Source organism: Haplochromis burtoni, unplaced genomic scaffold (genome assembly GCF_018398535.1).
Source record: "Haplochromis burtoni strain Fernald_Lab_line unplaced genomic scaffold, NCSU_Asbu1 Contig_87, whole genome shotgun sequence".
Lineage (NCBI taxonomy): Eukaryota > Metazoa > Chordata > Actinopteri > Cichliformes > Cichlidae > Haplochromis > Haplochromis burtoni.
In genome coordinates, this window is record NW_024582448.1 from 2,087,523 (window position 1) to 2,107,818 (window position 20,296).

The 20,296-nt window shown below is 40.9% G+C and overlaps 1 protein-coding gene across 13 annotated transcripts in view; it reads right to left on the reverse strand.

Annotated features, from left to right (window-relative positions):
- The window catches only part of tns1b (tensin 1b), a 184,819-nt gene that overhangs the window by 133,759 nt on the left and 30,764 nt on the right, over positions 1-20,296 (reverse strand). Inside the window, exon 1 of one of the 13 annotated variants that reach the window (XM_042222515.1) lies at positions 13,285-13,761. The exons of the other annotated variants lie outside the window; for them this stretch is intronic. Within the exon in view, the coding sequence (XP_042078449.1) occupies positions 13,285-13,365 (81 nt within the window). The 5' untranslated portion in view covers positions 13,366-13,761. Of the gene's footprint in view, positions 1-13,284; positions 13,762-20,296 lie in introns of those variants that run through there. 13 annotated transcript variants of the gene reach the window in all.

The window sequence follows — 20,296 nt, forward strand, 5'->3', positions numbered from 1 at the left end:
AAAAAAAAAAAAAAAAAAAAAAAAAAAAAAAAAAAAAAAAAATAGAATTGCAAACAAAATTTGGTTCCTTTTAATAATAAACAGACAATAAATAAAAAAAACCCGTATACCATACACACAACACAAAATATTAAAGGATCAAAGACATGAAGTGGGAATGTGTGAGCAAACTAAAGTTTATTTTTAAACTGTCTTTACAATATCTGATACAAATTTTTCAAATCCATGTGCATCTAACAGTAGTTTTCTGACAAAAGCCCCATTTTTTAGTAATTATGAATTTTGCTTTCAGTGTGATATGGTTAAAATGGTTATTTCAGCACACCAGTAAAATCATCAGGACTTGTTGACAAGTCAGTAAAAGAAAACAATTAGCTAGTGTTGTACTAGAAGGCCACACGAGGCATTATCACAGTCAATGGGAGTTAAAAACAAAATGTATTTCTTAAGTTTAATTTCATATCAGTCAGTTCCAGGTTCAAATGTTCACTGTCCCTAAAAACAAGACAAAGAAACAGACATACCACTGACAGTTAAAGAGTAAAATATTTTTATAATCCTGATAACGTGCTCATAGTCAAGTGTAGCATCCAGGCATCCATGGAAAACAAAATAACAAGGCTAAGAGTAAGAAGATAGTAGTAAACTAGCTAGATGTCACCTAAAGATAAGTAGGCTAATGCTCAATCAGCAGAGAAAAGTGTCATCACATGACAAAAATTACATTAAAAAATGAGGATAAAAAATTAAAAGTTAGAGAATCTGAGATGACCCCATTCACACGATGATACTGGCAATTAATATGGTGCACCACAATTCAATTTATATGTGTCAGAGGAAAAAAGTTACATCTGTTACATCAGTTACAGCTGGCTAGACGGCTGGGGTGTAACATTTCTCCAAAACCACCATTTGCTGGCACAGCATCCGAATTTAAAATGTCAAGAAACAAAAGATGTAGCTACTACTATTGCCCTACTATCTTACCCTGAAATTCCTGACCTAACAAGCGTTGCTGGAACAGTCCACAGTAATTGCTTATTCTCCACTTAAACTGGTCATAGAAACTAACAATGACACCACTCCCCATGCCCAAAAAGAACCCAACCAAACAAAAAAACAAAACAAAGACATTTTGTCTTCATATTGATAAGAAAATAGAACTTTTCACCAGGTTTCATGCAGAAAAAAAGTAAGTGTTTTGTGATTTTTCAGCTGTAGTGAGAAGAGGTGAGAAAGAAGCCGCCACAACAGAAGAGATGGACAAGCACCAGCCGTCCGTCCTCCCCTTCTGTGTCGATTTCCTACAGCGTGAATGGAGGCGGTGAATAGCATATACACACATACACACAGTATAGTGCTTCATTATTGACCCCCACCAATCGAACACTATTGTTCTTCCCGCTGAGGCCAGAAGACTAACCGAGACCTCTGCAGTCAGCTGGGTTAATGAGCCAGCTAGCACACTACAGTCTCTCATATGGGACACCATATGCATGGATAGACATTTTAACAAGATGCATTGGAGTGATCACTGCATGTCTCCATCTGTGTTTTTGTGTATACACATGTAACGCTCACTGACTCAATGAGTGTGCAAGCAAAACTAATTTCAGATGACTGCAACCAGAATTTCTGAAAGATTTCTCAAAAGCTTTTTCTACTTTTGTGACGACCCCCCCTCCCATCCTCCAGAGGACGGTCCCCTTTCACAAAAGGCTGCTATTCTTCATTTCAGCTGGCAAAGGACAACTGACCTCTAACCTATCTCCTCTTCCCCACGACCTGACCTCTATCTCCACGCACTACCTTCATCGATTCAAGTCTTTCCCCATCACCAGCTAAAAATCCAAAACAATCTTAACCTCTATTCTCTTTCCATCTAAACTCATGATATCATGTGACTATAAACAACTCAAATAGTTGGTGGGGGGGTATAACCAGAAAAAAAGAGGCTCTCTCCTTGGAAACTTTACAAACTTCACAAAGTATATTAGATCATTTTCAATGGTACCTAAACTGTACAGCCTATCAGAATGAGGCATGACTTTAACAGTGGGTTTAAAATGGGGGTTATTAAAAAATTAATTCCAGCTTTGACACTAGCCATCCAAAGTCAAACCCCCCCCCGAATAATTTAAACAGCACTTAAACTTCAGTTGAGAAATCAAAGGACGAGTTACTGAAAGATGCAAATGCTACCTGTAAAGTGGTGCTAAACTTTGTAATGCTCCGTCTTAACCAGTGATGAAAGATACAGATAATTGCTGTCTTTGAACTAATGAGGCAAGACTGATGCTTAACGGCCTGTATAAACCTGTTCAAATATGTCAATGCTACAGCTGTAACATCTCCAGGACTTATGTAATCATGGACTCGAGTAGCTCTGCTAGAGTCACAGTTGAAAATAATTCTCATTTATCCCACACCGGGCTTTGGTGGAGGCCCTCAGTTTGAAACGAGCCATATTAACTTATCTAGTTTTAAGTCCACTTTCTCTGGATTGGCTGCCACTTGCAAACAGCTTGAAGAGTAGGTGGGGGGGGCTCAACTCAAGCTGTGATGCAAAAGTAGAAAAAAAAATTGCCTGAAACAGAGCATTTTGCCTAACAAGGCCTGTGCTTAGTCTCCCAGGGATTAGTTGCATCTACTCTGACCTCATTATTATTTAATATGAACATTCTCCATGGTAACAGTAGATTTGATAGAAAATAAAGAAGAGCTTAACATGTCTTTAAATGATCCAACACAATATAACACTGAAGACTTTGTGATTCTTAAAGGCAGAGTTGACAGTTGCATGCAAAAGTTTGGCCACCCCTGTGCAAACATACACACGCCTTTGGCAACGGTGTCAAAACAGCTCAATTTATACCTCGTCTTTCAGCATGACTTGTATCTAAAACAGCTCTAGATTATCCAGATATTGTTTTGCATACAAAATACGTCAGGCATCAAGTATTACGACTGCGTCGCCCATCCTGCAACTCTTTGTGGTACTGCCACCAAAAGGTCTATTGGATTTGCCTTGTAAGTTTTTGTATAAAAAATAACAACAGCAATAAGTTCACAATTTCTAGTCTTATGAATGTCAAAATTTGCTGATTATTGTTTATATCTAGCAAACAAAGCTGAATACTTTTAGGCTGCTGTTTAGACAAAAAAAAGACAAAAAAGAACATTTTAACTTCTGGGCAATTTTTAAGGGATATTTTCAAAATAAACAGGCAATCAACTGAATTAACGCAGATGCATCTAACCTATTATCATGCACAAAACAGTAAGGATGAAGTTAGGAGAATGAGAAACATGAGCTTACACAACAACAGTGAGTGTTCTTCTTCCTTTCACAAACTCCTACAACACCATTTTCAGCTGATTCTCACATTTCTGTTTAGCCTTTGACCCCTTTCACATGCGATGCCAATTAGCAATTATGTGCACGGGCCTTGTTTGTAGCAGTGTTATTCTGTCTTTAACTGAACCTCAACAAAACTAATTTGTTATGACTATTATTCAGCTTCAGTCAGACAGAAAAACACTTCCAGCCTCAAGCTGCATGCCAACCAGAGGCTTAATTTTCTGTTACCACCAGCGCATTGTTGATATTTTCATAGGCTAATGACAGAACAGTAACTTTACAAAATATTTCCACAAAGCTCATCCAGATACCTTTGTAATGACTTCTTGGTCAACTCTCGAGGAGAAAGTGAGAGCACACAAAACAAGCCTGGCTCCAATTAACTGCCTTGCTCTGACTGGCATGTTACAATACATTCAGCAGTTGAAGAAGGGAGTTTCTCTGAATCCCCTAATTGTCAGCAGCCCACTACAGAACAAGTGCAGTGAGCAACAATTCACAGCTAAATACCAGAAAGAAGAGAGCTCCCCCAAAGCTTTCCTTCCGCTCTCTGGTTCCCACTAACCAAATAGTCTTACAATGAACAGTCACCTGCTTTTCATTTAGGGGGGAAAAATGCACCCCAGGCATTCCAGTCCAGTCTCTCTTTCCTCCACTTTACTTCCTCTGACTCTACAGGCATTTCATTTCAGTGAGGTGGATCTCAAGGAGGAAATTACTCAGTCATCCAGAAGTAAAGAGAGGGGGGGGAAAAATCCCTTCTTTTTCACAGAGCATTAGAATAACGCACAGCAGTCATCTTTTCTAAGTTGTCACAATCTGGTACTCATTCAACTTTGTGAGTAGCATAGGAAGCAATGGAGAAAGGTAGGGGAACAATAGAGGTGGTCAGCCCTCCTACCGAAACACAACAAAGACACAATCTGTGACTTTTTATGTTAGGTCCTGAATTTTAACGCAGAACACCACACCAAGCAGTATCTCAAGGTTCTTCATTGACAATCCCCTATGACAGGCTCGGCCAACGGAAGGCCTCGAGGGCCGGTGTCGTGCAGGTTTTAGATATCACCCTGTGTCTAAACACCTGGATCAAATGATTAGTTCATTTTAGTTCAATGTAGCCATTTAAATCAGCTGTGATGAATCAAGGATACATCTAAAACCTGCAGGACACCGGCCCTCGAGGCTTAGTCTACATCCATTTTCAGAAATAATCTCTATCTGCAACCCACCAAATACATATTAACCTCCCTTTTCACAGACAACATGCATGTGTGTGTTCTTTATGCAAACAGGATCGAGAAGGCTGGTTTGTTTTCGGAAAACACTGCACAGGTAGATAGAGATTTCTGTGGTTGGACCGAAGATGAGGTGAAAGTGTTGCTGGAAGTTACCACATGAGTCTAAGGCAACTTTAGTGAAGAAAGTCACAGCTGTGAGTCCGTGGACAAATGTTTGCCAAAGTTTCAAGTTTATCCTTTGAGATCAAAGCACGATCCTGGATTTTAAACTGCAGTTAGGTCAACACTTTTCCAGCGTAAGTGTGTAAATGTGGTAAAAACATAGTCTACGTGCTCATTAGATTCAACCCATATCAAGTGCAAGAATAAAAGTCAGGTCCAAGGTTGTATGAACTTTTTTCCTTTCTTTCTTTTTTTGGGGGGGGTTAGGAGCTAGTTAGGACGCATGCACCCTAACTAACCCTTTTAGCATCTGTCTCTATTGCAATGTAGAAACGAATAGACACACGCAGTAATGAAATATTTCTGCAACAGCTTCAACCATGACGTCAGTACTGATGGTGCAAGTAGACAGAAAGTATGCAGGGAGGTGCTGCCGTGTTATCTGTTTTTAGTTTTTATATCTAATTTTACATTGCTGATAGCTTTCTTTAAGGGGAGCAGCGTACTATTCTTCCTCTTGCTTCCACTAGGTTGCTGAATTTTAAAAAATTATAATAATTTTTTTTGTAAAGGTATTTGTTTCAAGTTTGACCAATCAGCAACCAGCCTAGCAGTTATTCAGTGTCACTCAGGAGTACGTAACTTAGATTAGGTACTTTTTCTCCACCTATTCCAGCCTTAAAAAAAAGAAGAGAAAAACATGTTGTAGGGCAAGATAGTGTGGTAAAACACATGCACCAGGTGCAGACCGCCATAACACAACCCACTAGTTCCTACAGTGGCCAGAGTATTGGCATCACACTGGAGTTTAACCATCTTCACTGATCCCTTAGACACTCTGCTACAGTCAGGTCTAATTTCAGATCACAGCTGTTCTATAAGTTTGTTTATTGCCAATTAGCAAATGTTAGCATGTTAAAATGGTTTTGGAACATCATATCAAATTAACATTAGTGTGTGTGATTAACCCCATATCGGCAACACAATAGGTCTGTCAGCTCTCTTATGTTATAACCTTGATGTTTCAACCTTGATGAGGTTCATTATAAACCACACAAGGGCTTTACCAGGTTCAATCCAATCACATTGCACATTTGCATTTTTACATTGAAATCAGTTAGGTCCTAGAAAGAGCTGCAGATGACATCTAAAATGATATTATAGATGCAAAACAAACTATAATCAGTGGCTGTGATATTTTTTTCATAATAATGAGATAATTTAAAAACAAAAACTTTATTTATCAAACAGAAAATGTTGGATACTCATCAATTTAATCATGTAACAGGAAACGCATTAATTGTCAATCTGTTGATCCCACTTTGCTTATTCTTGTTTTTACTTATTCAACTTTAAAGAGCTGCTCTTTTCTTCTGTCTGCAACCTCAAAAGAAATTCTTTATTACTGCTGTAACACAATTACAGTATCGTTTCCTGGCTTGGACTCAGGTATCTGTTTCGAAATGTTACAGCAAATCCGTATTAAGCAAGTGATAAGATTTCAGCTTCATTTGTTTTTACAGAAAATCTCAAAATTGCCTGAGATAAACTTTCTGTCTAAAGAAAACAGTTGAACCTTCTGAACTTTCCCTCGCAGCGTTGTCATATAGCAGCGTATGAAAATAAATTATACATGCGGAACATAGAGAGCTACAAGCTCCAAATAAAAAAGCAGTGTCTGCCAAAGGTTTAGATTCAGAAGGATAAAAATGGGTTTAATCAAAGACAGCCAAAGTTCATCATAGGAGGAAACTGCTGAGGGAAACAGCATGTGCTCCATATCGTGCTGGGTTGGCAGAGGCAGACGCTCTTGGATGGGATGAGTGAAACTAAAACCATAACCCCAGATGAAGGAAGAATGGGGATGACATGTTTTGGGGACTTTGTTCTTATGATTAGATCTTATTATTTCCTGATGAGAGCTTTTTCTGCTTTTCCCAACCTAAATCTTATCTAAAAATACAAAAAATATAAAGAAAATCTAAAAAGTGCAGAAAATTATTCATGGCACCAGCAAAACTAAACCAAGCCAACCACCTGAGCATGAATTCAAATAATTAAAGAATCTCGAAGCTCCCCCAATCCCTTTTGGATAAATGCACGGGCAGCGCAGCATGATGCTGTCAGCGCCGCTTCCAATGAGCGTTGTTTGGCCTCACTCTTGAATGCATAGGTAACCACAGGAGGTCTTAGATCAAGTCCAAAGTAGTAGGTTATCATGGCATTAAGAAGCTCTGTGACTCTCATTGGGACAAATCAAGCAAGTGGACGGCTAGTAAACGGGAGAAGTAAAGCCCAACATTAAGGAGAAAGCTCCTCGTCCTTTCTCTTAATCTCCACAGAGTGCTTTATCATGATGTCAGGCTCTCAAACAAATGTGCTCGATTTCTGGAATCAGATTAAAAAAGGTGACATGTTTCCTGGCTTTAAACCGTGTTTGTGCTTTGTTGCTGTATTTTTTAAAAAATTACAGAAGTTTAACTTGGCTGCTAAGTTGTGCTCTGGCACTGAAGACGCTTGAAAATTCGAGTCTACGTGTACATGTAAGGAATGTTTTGGCTTGCAATTAGTCTACTGCACACATGAGATATGAAGCATATCCATATAAGGTGACTTTCAGCAGTAAACACGGGGTCGATAAACAACACAGTAAACGTTTCTTTGACATTTTTCTCTCAATCACCTTCCTACTGTGAGCAGAAAGGGTTCGAATGTATGTCTCTTTAATTAGCAAGGGTGTAACAATTCTTAAATGAGATGTACTGTAATGTTTAAAGTTCAGGTAAGTAGTGAGATGGAAATACATCAGAGTACCAGAGTTTGTATTTTCTTCATAATCCAATCATAATCAAGTGATCACTTTTTCCCCCTGCTTCTTCTTTTTCATCTCCTCCAAAGAAAATGTTTGTGAAGTCAAACTAAAGCCCAACAATGAAAGCATGAGCCTCTAATAATCAGAGAGCAGAGGTGAAAATCCACAACAGATTTACCAGTCAGCAGCAACAAGGAATACTTGGCTATAGTTGTACCTTAATCTGATTAATGTAAACAGAAAAGCCTAAAATAGCGTTACATGAATCCACTGAACTGCTGATGATCAACTGACCTAAATTTCTAGCTTAAACCTCTACAAATGTTTGTTTCTATACTTCTTTTCTGGCGCAGGTACAGCTTTAATATGTTAAAATCTGTACATCACTGGTGACTGCATTACAAAATTGTAGATTAGTTTTGCAATAAACGTGGCCCCAGGTACCACAGTGCGCTTCCTGTTAGCTGCCTTAATTATTACCAGGTTCAAACACCTACACACACTCAAGAGCATACTCTACAGCCAGTCCACATTGTTGTTCTACTTCTCAAATGTTCACCTTTGACCCTCCTTGTTCTCAAAAGTCTAAGGCATTTCCTTGAGTGAGGTCACCTGTATTAAATTATTGTCTAGCACAAAAGCAGAATCCAGAGAGGGAGACAAAAGGTAGAAAGCTGCTGTTGAGGAAGAGTGAAGAATATACTTTATTTAAACAAGATGGTACCTTAAAAAATATATCAAAGTGTTTCTTGACAGTCAAAAACTAAGATAAAATCCATGAAACAAGCCAAAGACTCCAGTATATTCGGTTAAAGGTCATCTTAATCATAAAGTAACAAAAGCAAAAAGTCATGGATTCGCCAGACTCAAACAAACCATGTGATAGATACAACATGGGGATAAGCAGAGGTTTAAAGGACAAGTATTAAACTTTCTAAGAGGCCAGGTGGGTTAAGCTCTTCAGAGAAAGTAATATTTCTACTAAAGTGGACACAAATGTTTAATGAGCATGGTGTCTAATGTCACCAATGAAAATGTAGATAAACTAACTTTACAGCAGTCTAGCAGCCAGTATCCCTGGATTAGGCAGAGTAAAATGAGGCAATCTAATTACGTTTCTGAATTCCAAACTTCCTGTCACAGAAAACCAGAATACCATGGGAGGTTTAGGACCAATGCGCCCAGTGAAGCATAGACAAAGCTGAGGGGGTCCCTCAGGACCAAAAGGGGCGGGTGGGGGTATTACACAAAGCTCAACATCTCTTGTAAATCAATGAGCAAGAGTTAAACGTCCCTTTTTGTTGTTCATGATTTTTCATCTAAGTCACGACCGTGAGAAGAAGCCACACAAAGATAAAGATGACAAAACTCCCCAACATGTCAACAAGTGGGTCAGCATCAAACCCAGAATGTAACTGTGAGGCAAACTCACTCAAGGGAGAGAAAAAATATTTGGGGTAACATAAACGCAGATGTTACGGTTAGGAGTGGTGATGTATTTCAAAGGGGGCCACACATGCGGAGCACTTTTCCCCAATCAGAGGTAATCTTAGGCAATGGGATTGAGGCAGAAGCTAACTACGAACAGAGAGAGACAGAAAAGGGAGAGTGGAAAAGGAGATGAGCTCAGAGAGCGTGTCGGAAAACGGCCAAAAGTAGACAACATCCAGGATGACAGTAGGTACTACACAGAGATATGCTAACCCACTTCTATGTGTTGCAGCTGTGAAGTTTTTGGGCTTCTTATCTATGTTTTATTGCCATTGAATCTTTTTTTCGGTAAGTGGCTTCCTTTCCCGTTAGAGCCAACTTTTCAACAACTCAGCTTTCGATTAATACATAACTGTGATGGCTTTTTGGAAGACTGCATGCATTTGTAGAACTCCCAAAATCCCTCTGTCTGCATAGACAAGGACTACACAAATGGGCACTACCATGAGACCATGCAACTTGCATAAAGGCATGGAGGCTGGAGTAGTAACAACAGGCTTGCAGCATGTCTTGATTTTCAAGTCAAGACAACTAAAGACCACCAACCTAACATTCTTCAGATGACATAAATTCCCAGAACGATCCTTTTGAGACCCAACTCTGACACTACAGCGTCTGTACGTTAATGGATATCGATCATCCGGAGGAGTTCTTTGATCCCTCGAAACTGTGAAGGTTCAGCCGACGTCAATATTTGCTCCGACAGAAGTGTGAGGCCAATATGTGAGACTGTGGTTATAGTTAGATCAGAGGCACCTGGTCACTGCTACCGACACTCCGGCACATATCCTATCAACTTGCCTGTTTGGTCTAAAGGCCAAAGTAAGTGGGTGTGTTAATAACCTACTGCTCCTGAATGTCAACAGGATTTGCATGGCTTTTAAACTTTATAGGCTGTGGGCTGGTAAAGGGCATTTCATTGCTTTTCCAGGCCCCTACAGAGAAACCTGATTAAAAAAAAAATTGAAAAAAAATCCCTAAAACCCTTTTTGGCATTCATTAATTATTCAAAGTGTCTGGCGGAGGGTCAGCACTCTACTGAAGGTCTTCTTTCAAGGCCTTTCTCATCATCCGTAAATACTTTGCCCTCCCGTTTCGCCCGCAGCATCTTCTATTCATTTCCTGCGTCCTTCAAGTCGCTCCTGCCGTTTCCTATATTTCTCTAAGCATTTCTTTCAGCTTCCATGCTGGAAAAATCTTCCTTTATCCTGCTCTGACAAGAGGAAGCCCTCCCCATTGGAGGCTAAGGAACAGATCTCATCTAGTTCCAGAAGCCAGTCTGTTTCCTGAAGCTGAACTTACTCGCTGTCAGGTGCCCAGTCTCCCACTTTGTATCATTCTATTCTACAGACCAGTCTCTTCATAACAGCTTTTGCATCTGTACTCACTTTCCCATCTGTTCAAGGAGGACGTCTACAGTATGCAGACTTCATCATCAAATGGACAGTCCCTTTTCTGTTTTTATGTTTAATCTTGGAAAAGAGATTTGTGGCAATGGGTCGCCTCGTCTCTGCAATGTAAAACACATTCCTTAAAGACAAATTTGAGTAAATCATAGGCTGAAAAAAGCCACCATGACGCCTCCTGTCTGTTTGTCCACTCAAGTTTAGCACTGTCACCCTCCCCATCTTGGTTTTGTTAGAACTCAAGCCTAATTTATGTTAAGACATTTGTGTCTCCTCACGTCTTTGGCAGAGTCAAAGATTTTGGGTATGCAACCAGCCCAGTCCAGACGTGCTTGCTTTTGGTTCACCAAGAGTCAGTGCAAAGCCCAACGTTGACTGGCAGAATGCTGATTTGTTGAAGAGTTAATTAAACAGAAAAGTCAGCAAAAGCAGAGATAGGAGCATGAAGATAAGCTCAGTGGGGAAAATGGTTGCAGTGGACAGCTTTTACTGTTTTTAACACTCGCTTTCCCTCACTATAATCAAGTTCTTTATCTATGATGACTTCTATGTTCCCTGTGACAGGGGTTAAAACTAAAGAACCAACAACAGCATAAATATGAAAGTAGCCCAGAGATCAGCTGTTATGCGTATTTTGATAGTGCTGCACAGATGCCAGCCCTTTAAATTAGTAAACAGCATCTATAGTGGCTTTGTTGGCACCCACAATCCCTTAAAGTGCCAATGCCCCTAAATGATGAGATTTAAGCCTTAATTTAATTTAAATAGATCAATTATATAAAACTTTACAACCTTTACAGCTGGCATAAAAGCCACAATTAGGTTTAGAGATGAAAACAGCCTTTTAAACATATTTCTTTGTGGTTTAAAGTTTGGAATTTTATTATCAGGGCTGACTCGCTCTTTCAAGCGAACATCAAGTTGACACTAGAGGAACTGCTGCTTATTATTAAGCACTTGCAATGAAGGGAGCTCGACTTCAGGAAGACGTTTCACGTGTCATCTGAGAGGCTTCTTCAGTTCTAAATACTGATGGAGAGTCCCAGGCATTTAACCCTTCAAGGGGTTTTAATAACTCTGTAGCTGGAACTGAAGATGCTTCTTAAATGAGATGAAACTTCACAATTCTTCAGGTCTTCATGAACCAAAAAGAAGTCCAGCTACCTTCATTGCAAATGCTTAAAATGACCATGACCTAGATGACTGGGAAGCTACACAGACTGGATGACGGGTTTATATTTCAGCCCTGGAAGTTGCCATTGGGTGTTTTCCAGAGCTACACATTTTTAAGATCTCTCATTCAACAAAGTTTCTAAATGAAAATGTTTATAGCTTTAAGAAATCCTTCAAAAGGTCAGAAGTCATCACAGAAAGGGGAGAAAGCTACACATTTTCAGTCACTTCAGGAAGAGCAAAGTGATTGGAGCTTAATATTCAGCTCTTTTCTCTCCTCAGCATTTCTTCAGATTGATCTGGCCTTAAAGTGGCACTGTCCGTTTTAGGAAATTTCAGAAATGATCATGCACAGACACCTTCTCTTTCAGCATTAAAAAAAAAAAAAAAAAAAAACTTGATAAAGGATTAGTCTGTCCAGCAAACAGGTCAGAAGGGTGCAAAGCTCGTATAACCCACAACACCAGGCTGCTGGAATAAGGTGTGCCCAAATTAGGGCCATTTTAGCACCAAACAAGGATCTGCTATTAACACTGAATCCCGCCCCCTTAAGTGAGCTCGCTTTGTCATACACCGCTCTGATGCAGTCAATCAGTGACCCAGAGCTTAGCTGGGGGGCATTGAGATTCTTTTACAACCCCCCCCTTCACCTCGCCCCCCGCTCCTCAAAAGAAAGAATGGTAATTAACTGATGAAGAGCTCTGTAAGATTATCCAGTCCTCACGCCAAGAGCTGCAGCTCTGCCAGTGGTGTGCAGTCATGTCCCAAAGGACCACTGCAGAATGGGGAAGGATGGATCTCAATGGTCTATTCAAACCAGTCTCCTCTTTCATCCTCTATTCAGCTGAAAAAAAACGTGGAGAGCAGCAAGCAATGTCGTATATTTGAGACAGGAATGTTCTTTCATATCAGCACAAATTAGGAAAAGCACTCACAGTGTTTTAAGACATGTCGAGACCGTAGTCACAGCACATTTAGGATGGACACTCACACACACACAAACACTGACCAGAGGGCACACAAGTGCACAAACAACCCCTCACTGTGAGCGGGAATGCGCGGCAGATTGAATTATACAAGAGAAAGCAAAAAATAGCTGTGTGTCCCAACCACCTAGTGCGAAACAGAGCGGGACACAGGGGGAGTGAGGGAGTGGGAACGGGTGAGAAAGGAGAGCATTTAATTCAACTCAAAGTCGGAGCAGAAAAGTTTTCAGCGTGCACACGGAGCAAAGAAAACACAAGAACGTGTTACTGAAACGAAGCAGACAGTGCAGAGGTTTGTCTCTCGTTTGCACGCCCTCCCGTTCTCCTTCATAATATCTCCCACATTCAAATGTGTCACCGTGCCAAGGCCCCCCACAGCCGGGGTCCCAACCCTCCACCCAACCCCCGAAAGCAGACCACCCAATAGATCCCCTGAGCAGGGCTCCCAAATAATCTGAAGCATAAACCTTTTTTTTACAGAAAATATCATGCCCACTGCATTGTCACACTATGTCCCACGTGAGTCAGCCCCACTGACTTATACACATGATTTCACTCTGACATATTAGAGCTGCAGAGAAATTGTGCTAACATTTCTGCTGTCAGACATCCTGTGAACTCCTAAAAATATCTGACTGGAAACTTTTCTCACCCAGAACATGCAAGACAGGCAGACCCAAGTGCGTGCAGGTCCAGCCAGAGCTGTGGGCAAGCTGAGAGAGACAGACGGCATGGTGACGGACAGAAGTGATGCTGCTGCTGGGGCTGCTGCTGCTACAGACCAGTGGGCTTCCTTAAGTTTAATCCAAGAAGAAGAAGAGTAGCCCAGCACTGCAAAGCCATGACCATCCTGGACATAAATACAGCTTCTTCTTTCTGCCTCTTCCTCAGTGTCCGGCTTGCTGTTTTCCCTCTATGTGTCTGCTCTAAATTGGATCCTTACTGCCTCTCCTCTGCTCTGCGCTCGGTCTGCCTCCCGTTCTCTCCGCCGGGGAAAGGTTCACAAAGGTTTTTTTTTTTTTTTTTTTTAACTGAGGGGGGTCAGGCTGCCCCTACCTCTCCACGGGAGCAAAGGGGGAGGGGGTATAGTCCACTTATTATCCATCTCTTTTGCGCCTCCTCTCCCTCTCTCTCATCCCATGTCTCCCTCCCTCCTTAGCCCTCTAAGCCTCACCACTTTTAATTTCATTCATCCCTTGATCCCACCCCTCCCTGCTCGTCCCCCCACAGCATCCATGGCACTTCACCTCCCTCCCACCTTCTACGCCTCTCTCCTGCATGCTTTCCTTGTGCATTTCTGTATTAAGCCCATTTTAATATTTCATAAACTCCACGCCGCCTGCTTTTACCTACCTACCTTTGAGGTAAATCTTCACTGACATTTCTCCTGACATCAAAAAATGCAACTTTCAATCACTCTGGAAATCAAAAATAGGCACATGCAATTTATTTTTTCTAGTCTTTTCTCAAGGGAAATTTGCACCAACTCCTTTGGTACCTGCTTTCCTAAATATTTAAATTTAAAAATGTAAATAAGAAAAAAAAAAGTTGAGTTGCCAATTCATGGTTTGCATAGAAAATACCATCTTGTCTAAACAAGTGCAAACCTTACTTACAAGTGGTAGACAGTTTGCCTTCAAAGTAAAAGTTGCTCCTTTTGAAATACGTTGGTTGTAGCCATAAGGCACAAAACTTTTACTTTGAAGGCAAGCAGACTGCCTTTCCAGTTTGCATTGCAGTTCTCAGTTTTGCCAACCCTCAGCGACAAGTTGGCAAGTGCTTGCAGACAAGCTGTGTCTTCCATGCAATCTACAGAGCTCCCATGGCAACCTGCTCACAACCAAAGCAATTGCAAAGAAGTTTTCAGAGCAGCACAACATGCCTCTTTGCAATCCTAACCATGATCACGCTGCTCTAAAACAGTATCTGCTTGTTATGCCACGCACCATCAGCTGCAACCTGACTAACACTAGGAGTGTGAAATGGCACAAGACATCACTGCAATAATGAATGAAGGAATGACTAATTTCATTAAATGATTAAATAGCGATATGCGATTGCGAGTGAGGCGCCAACCAGTCTCAGGGTCATGTTTGTTTCTACTTTAAAGTTGGTCATTTTAACATGGTAGTCTATGGGGACAGCCTCTGGTGGTCATTCCAGGAACTGCAGTTTTGGTGCTCGATCAGTACATTGAATTTGACTGACATTTTATCTCTTGTGTGCAGAAATACAAAAACAAAAACAACATGCTTGGTTAGTGACAGGAAGTGGCTTTAAACAGACCCCACTCCCTCTTCACACTTTACAAAAGGGAGAAAGAACACAGGGGCCAGGAAGTAAAAGCTGCCTCATTAAGTTCTCACTGCTCATCAATGACCATGTTAGCCCCATGACTCTTTATCCCTTTCTGCAGGTTTTTCATGCACATGCGCGCACACACAAACGCACACACAATCCTCCATACTACTTGAGCCTACCCACGTGTGCACTCAAACCCATCATTTCCCATCAGAGATAAACAAAAACACTCAGAAAAATCCCAGCCCACAATTTCCTCAAAACATAAATACATGTCATTTAAACTATCAAGTTCACCACATTCATATACACAAACATCCACCAATAACCACCTTTTCCTTCTCCACCCTCTCGCGCACATCTTCACAATTTTCTCACATGGTGTGTAAATACACAAACCCACCCACACACAGAAACAGTCATGCATACTCACCCTTTGGCACAGAGGACTAGTGGCCCAGTACTTCTTGCAGGCCACCACCTACACAGACATTCGCTAAAGGATACGAGGTTACAGACGAAACGAAAAACACACGGAGACACACAAGGATGCAAAGCCTGACACAACAAGAAGTTATATAGTACGCATGGCTTCAATTCACACTTTCAGATTAAAAACTGCTCTTCAAGAGGACCACCTGTCATCAGCACGAGTCCTAGTTGAGTTTATAATTGCATCAGTTAATGGTGCTTTCATTCATTAAATGATAGCATTTAATTAGAGTTGGATGGTTTAGTGGTCAGTGAATTATTACCAATGACACAGAGTTTTCAAAAGTTTGTAAGTTTTAGACACATTTTAATTAAGATTTTGTGTTATTGAGTTTTGGCCACTTAGAGACAGCTAAAGCCCTATCACACAGTCCAGCGAAGTCACGGATTATGATAATCCCTCGTCGCTCATTGCCATCCAGTACATACATCTACTTCCACCTTTGCAGTTCAGGGTGGGGGGGCTGAAGTTTATCCCAGCCGTCACGGGGCAAGAACCAGTGTACACCATGGACAGGGTTAACACAGAGAGACATAACTATTCATGCTCACATTTACACCTACGGCCAATTTAGAAACATCAATTTAGCTAATATGCATGTCTCTGGACTGTAGGCGTAAATCAGACTTTGCAGATTACAGGGATACAAACTTCAGCCATCTAGTGGATTCTAACCCAGGACCTTCTAGGTCTAAGGAGATGGTGCCAACCCCTGCACTGCTGGTCCCAGTCAAACACATTACGAGAAAGAAGCCAGGGAAACATCAAATGTGGAGAATTTAAATATTAAGACTCCTTGTTTTTGCCTGCTTTTTTTATTCTATTTATTTATTTATTTTAAATATTTTAGTATCTTTTCATAGTTAATAGAAGCAGACATCTCAAATCTCTCATTGAGAAGCCTTTGCTTTAATGAAACGCAGCTCCAGCAGCAATGCTTATCCTGTCACACTTGCACAAAAAAAAAAAAAAAAAAAAAAAAAGGACCAAACACAAACTAACTGCAACTTAACATTCAGCACTTGAACATCAACAGTCCTGTGAGACTTTACACTGTCTGGCACACATGTTGATGGGACAGCACAGCTGACATGTTGCTGGAAATCAATTTGTTTTTGGACGTCATTTAACACCCCACTGTTTTTCTACATTCTAAAAAAAGATATAGAAATTACTACTTTAGCCTCTTAAATTATACTGTGGCAGAGCTGTAGGTGGCAAGACATTGGCTTTTTGACCACATGGTCAGCAACTTGATTACCATCTGAGAAATGACAGGACAGGAAGCTTTGTTTGTTTACTTCTTTCTTCTTGCCCCCCATGTGTGAAATCAATCCAATGCCCTTCCCAATCATAACTGTCAGTGAATGACAGAGCACTGAAGAGTTGTCCAGCAGAGCTTAGCTGTGCTGAAATAAAAGCAGTCACAGCACTGCACACTATGCTCTTGCATAAAGTCATCCTCCACATTATCTGTCAACACACTCTCATGTAACAGTGCATGATGCATAATTTATTTTGTTTATAGTCATAACGCCTTCTATATACAGTAACAGAGGAAACTGTATCAAGTTAATGAATTTCTACAAGATACTCAAAGTCTTTTTTACCCCAGTCACATTATTTCACTATAAGGCCACCAAAAATCAAACAGAAACTAAGTGCAGCAGCAGCACCCACTGGTGGTTTTTGAACAAACTGCATCCCTGATTTCTTATCAAGTATTTGTTCAAACGGCGATCGGCGAAAACAATTAAAACCAACGCCCAACTATTGTCCAGGTTCCCCTTTTGCCACCAAAACAGCTCTAACCTGTTGGGGTGTGGACATCATTGGGGGTATCTGACACTGCTTTGTTTCCAGTGGTTGGACCCTACGTGGATCGGGCTTGTTGTGGTGCAGCCCACAGATGTTCAGTTTGATCTGGGGAGTTTGAAGTCAGGTCAGCTCGGGTTCACGAGCAGGTTTGCGATGTGGCTGGATGCCCTGTCCTGCTGGAAGTGCTGCACAGATATCCTAGATAGACCTCTCTGCATTGAATCATACCTGTTATTAACCTCTGTCTCTCTTCCACAGCATGTCTTTTATCCTGTCTTCCTTCTCTCACCCCAACCGGTCGCAGCAGATGGCCCCGCCCCTCCCTGAGCCTGGTTCTGCCGGAGGTTTCTTCCTGTTAAAAGGGAGTTTTTCTTTCCCACTGTCGCCAAAGTGCTGCTCATAGGGGGTCATATGATTGTTGGGTTTTTCTCTGTATCTATGAAGCGCCTTGAGGTGACTTTTGTTGTGATTTGGCGCTATATAAATAAAATTGAATTGAATTGAATATCAAAGTAACATCCAGAAGAATGGCAGCTTTTTGTAACAGGATGAATTATATTACTCATTTCACCTGTTAGTGGTTTTAATGTTGTGGCTGTTTGGTGTAGCCCAGCGATAAATTATAAAGCGGGACTACAGAGACTGAGAGATTGTAATGCAGGAAAGGAAAGAAGGGCAAATTTCTACGACTAATCAGATCACTCAATTTGTTTTAGTACATCTTTAACCTTGACCATTTCGGTTTCTTTTGTAAAACCAGAGCCAAGAGCCAACAGCGAGACAATTAAGAAGATTAACTGCTGTCGGATCACTGTCCTTGAACCACGTAAAGACGGATAAACAGCTGAGTGAGATCAAAGCTGCCCAGCCTGTTACAACGGGCTCAAAACAAGAGACAGAAGGAAAAAAAGACTGAACTGATAAAAGACGAAAAAATAAGCAAAGGCTATCAGACATGGATGAAAAAGAGGGCGGGAGAAACAAAAAACCCCTGAAAAAAAAAACAAAACAGGGGTCTGTAGTCAGTGATCACATAGATGAAGATAGTAGATAAGCAGGCGGATAAAGGGAGAGTGAATGTGCAAACAGCAGAGGGGTGTGTTCTGTGATCTTGGCCGATGTCCTGACGTGCTACATGAAGGGGAGTTCACTTGTTGACAGACAGAGGAAGAACACACTCCAGCAGGCCACACACACACACACACACACCCCTGTGACTCCCATCTGTTGCAAACAATGCAGGCCCGCCGCCCTCCCTTTGAGAACGCTCACATGTGTGTGCACGTTTTTCCTCTGTTCTTTCTGCTGAGAGGAAGGACCGTCCGCCCAACACCAGAACACACCGACCCATGAAAGCAACAATAACACGGCTGCAGTACACGATGTGAGGCATTTCAGGGTGGTCAGGCCTATTCTTTAAAAGACTCTAAGGTTCATTAGTGAAAAGGCCCTTTAAAGCCATAGATGACCCAGGTGACTCCATCTGTTATGTCCCTTATTACATAGCAATACTAATAACAAATAACACTTGCTTGTTTTTCCACTTTCTAACACATCAGCTTTGAGGACCAATTGTTCACTTTCTTTCTGACATGTCCCACCCACTAAAAGGTGTCAGCTTTATTCACCTCACCTGTGAGTGGTCAGGTCGGGGCATGTTAAGGCCAGATTTAATGCTGTTTTTAAGCAGTTATCACATAAATAATAAAATGCATTGCCATTGGTTATCCAAATATCCTCTCCACCTACACAGATTCACCCAAATGCACAGTAAACTTATTTCTACAACTCTCTCTCTGCATTCCTAATACTTGCAATCTCTTCATATGACTTGGATTTTTAATAGCAATTACAAATTAATGAAAAGAAACCAACCAAAGCAAAGCCATGAGGATCTGATCTTCCTATTAGAGCCTTTAATATCCTCCAGGGGAAATAAGTAGCAAGCACAGCAAACAAACTGTTCAAATTCACACACCCAAAAAAAAAATCTTGTCATGATAAGAAATTCATTTTATACTTCTGACCAGAATGAGATAAGATATATTACAGGATCTATTCTGTTCGTATAAGGTTGGATGATCTGATATCCTCGTGTCGGTGTTGTTCCCACATCATATTAAATGTTGTTCCAGGTTCAACATTGCAAGTGACCAATCACATTGTTGTGACGTCCCCCTTTTCTGCCTTTGAAAAATACCGCCTTAAAAAAAAAAATCTACTTCACTTGCGAGAAGAGAAACCGCTTCTGTCCGCCGATCCAGGAACTTGAATTCTTTGAATTTCAGGATACTTTTCTTTAATAAATGGTAAGCATTATACATATTGTCCTTACAGAGGTGGTTTCTTTTCTCGCAATTGAAGTAGATTTTTTGAAGGCGTTGGTTTTTTTGAGGTCGCGGATGACGTCAGGAGAAGGTGATTGGTCACTTGCAATGTTGAACCTGGAACAACATTATTTATGATGACGAGGGAACAACACCAACGCAAGGATATCAGATCGTCCAATAAGCACATCCGCAATTTAAAGATTCTGGCTGACAGATAATTTTGACGTCAAATAAGAAAGTCACATAAATCAAAAACTAATAAAATAAACAGTGTGAGTACAATATTCAAATGAATGTTTCAAATGCAACAAAGGGCTGAGTGTGGCAAGTGGCTGTGTTCATATGAGGATGTGTGAACTAACACACTGAGCAGTGGCTGCTTTTACAGGATTAATGGTTCTATTCATCAACACAGGACCTACAATCAGAAAAAGTGCCATGTCAAGTCAATCTGCTAATATCCTGCTGTTTTGACGTGTCTGTGCCAACGCGCTTATCTCTCCAGCTCATCATACCATGCCAGGCTGCTGAGGATCACACAAATATTAAATTTCCTTTGTCATTTGGCAACTGCAGATCTTAATCACGAGAATAATAAATAACTTCTCATACATCTTCGGTCAAAGGCTGTGAGTGATTAAGTTTCATCAGCGATCACACCCAGTGTTCTCTATAGATGAGCTAAAGCTGCATCTAAATCTGTGGCAAGTTTCCCTTCCTGC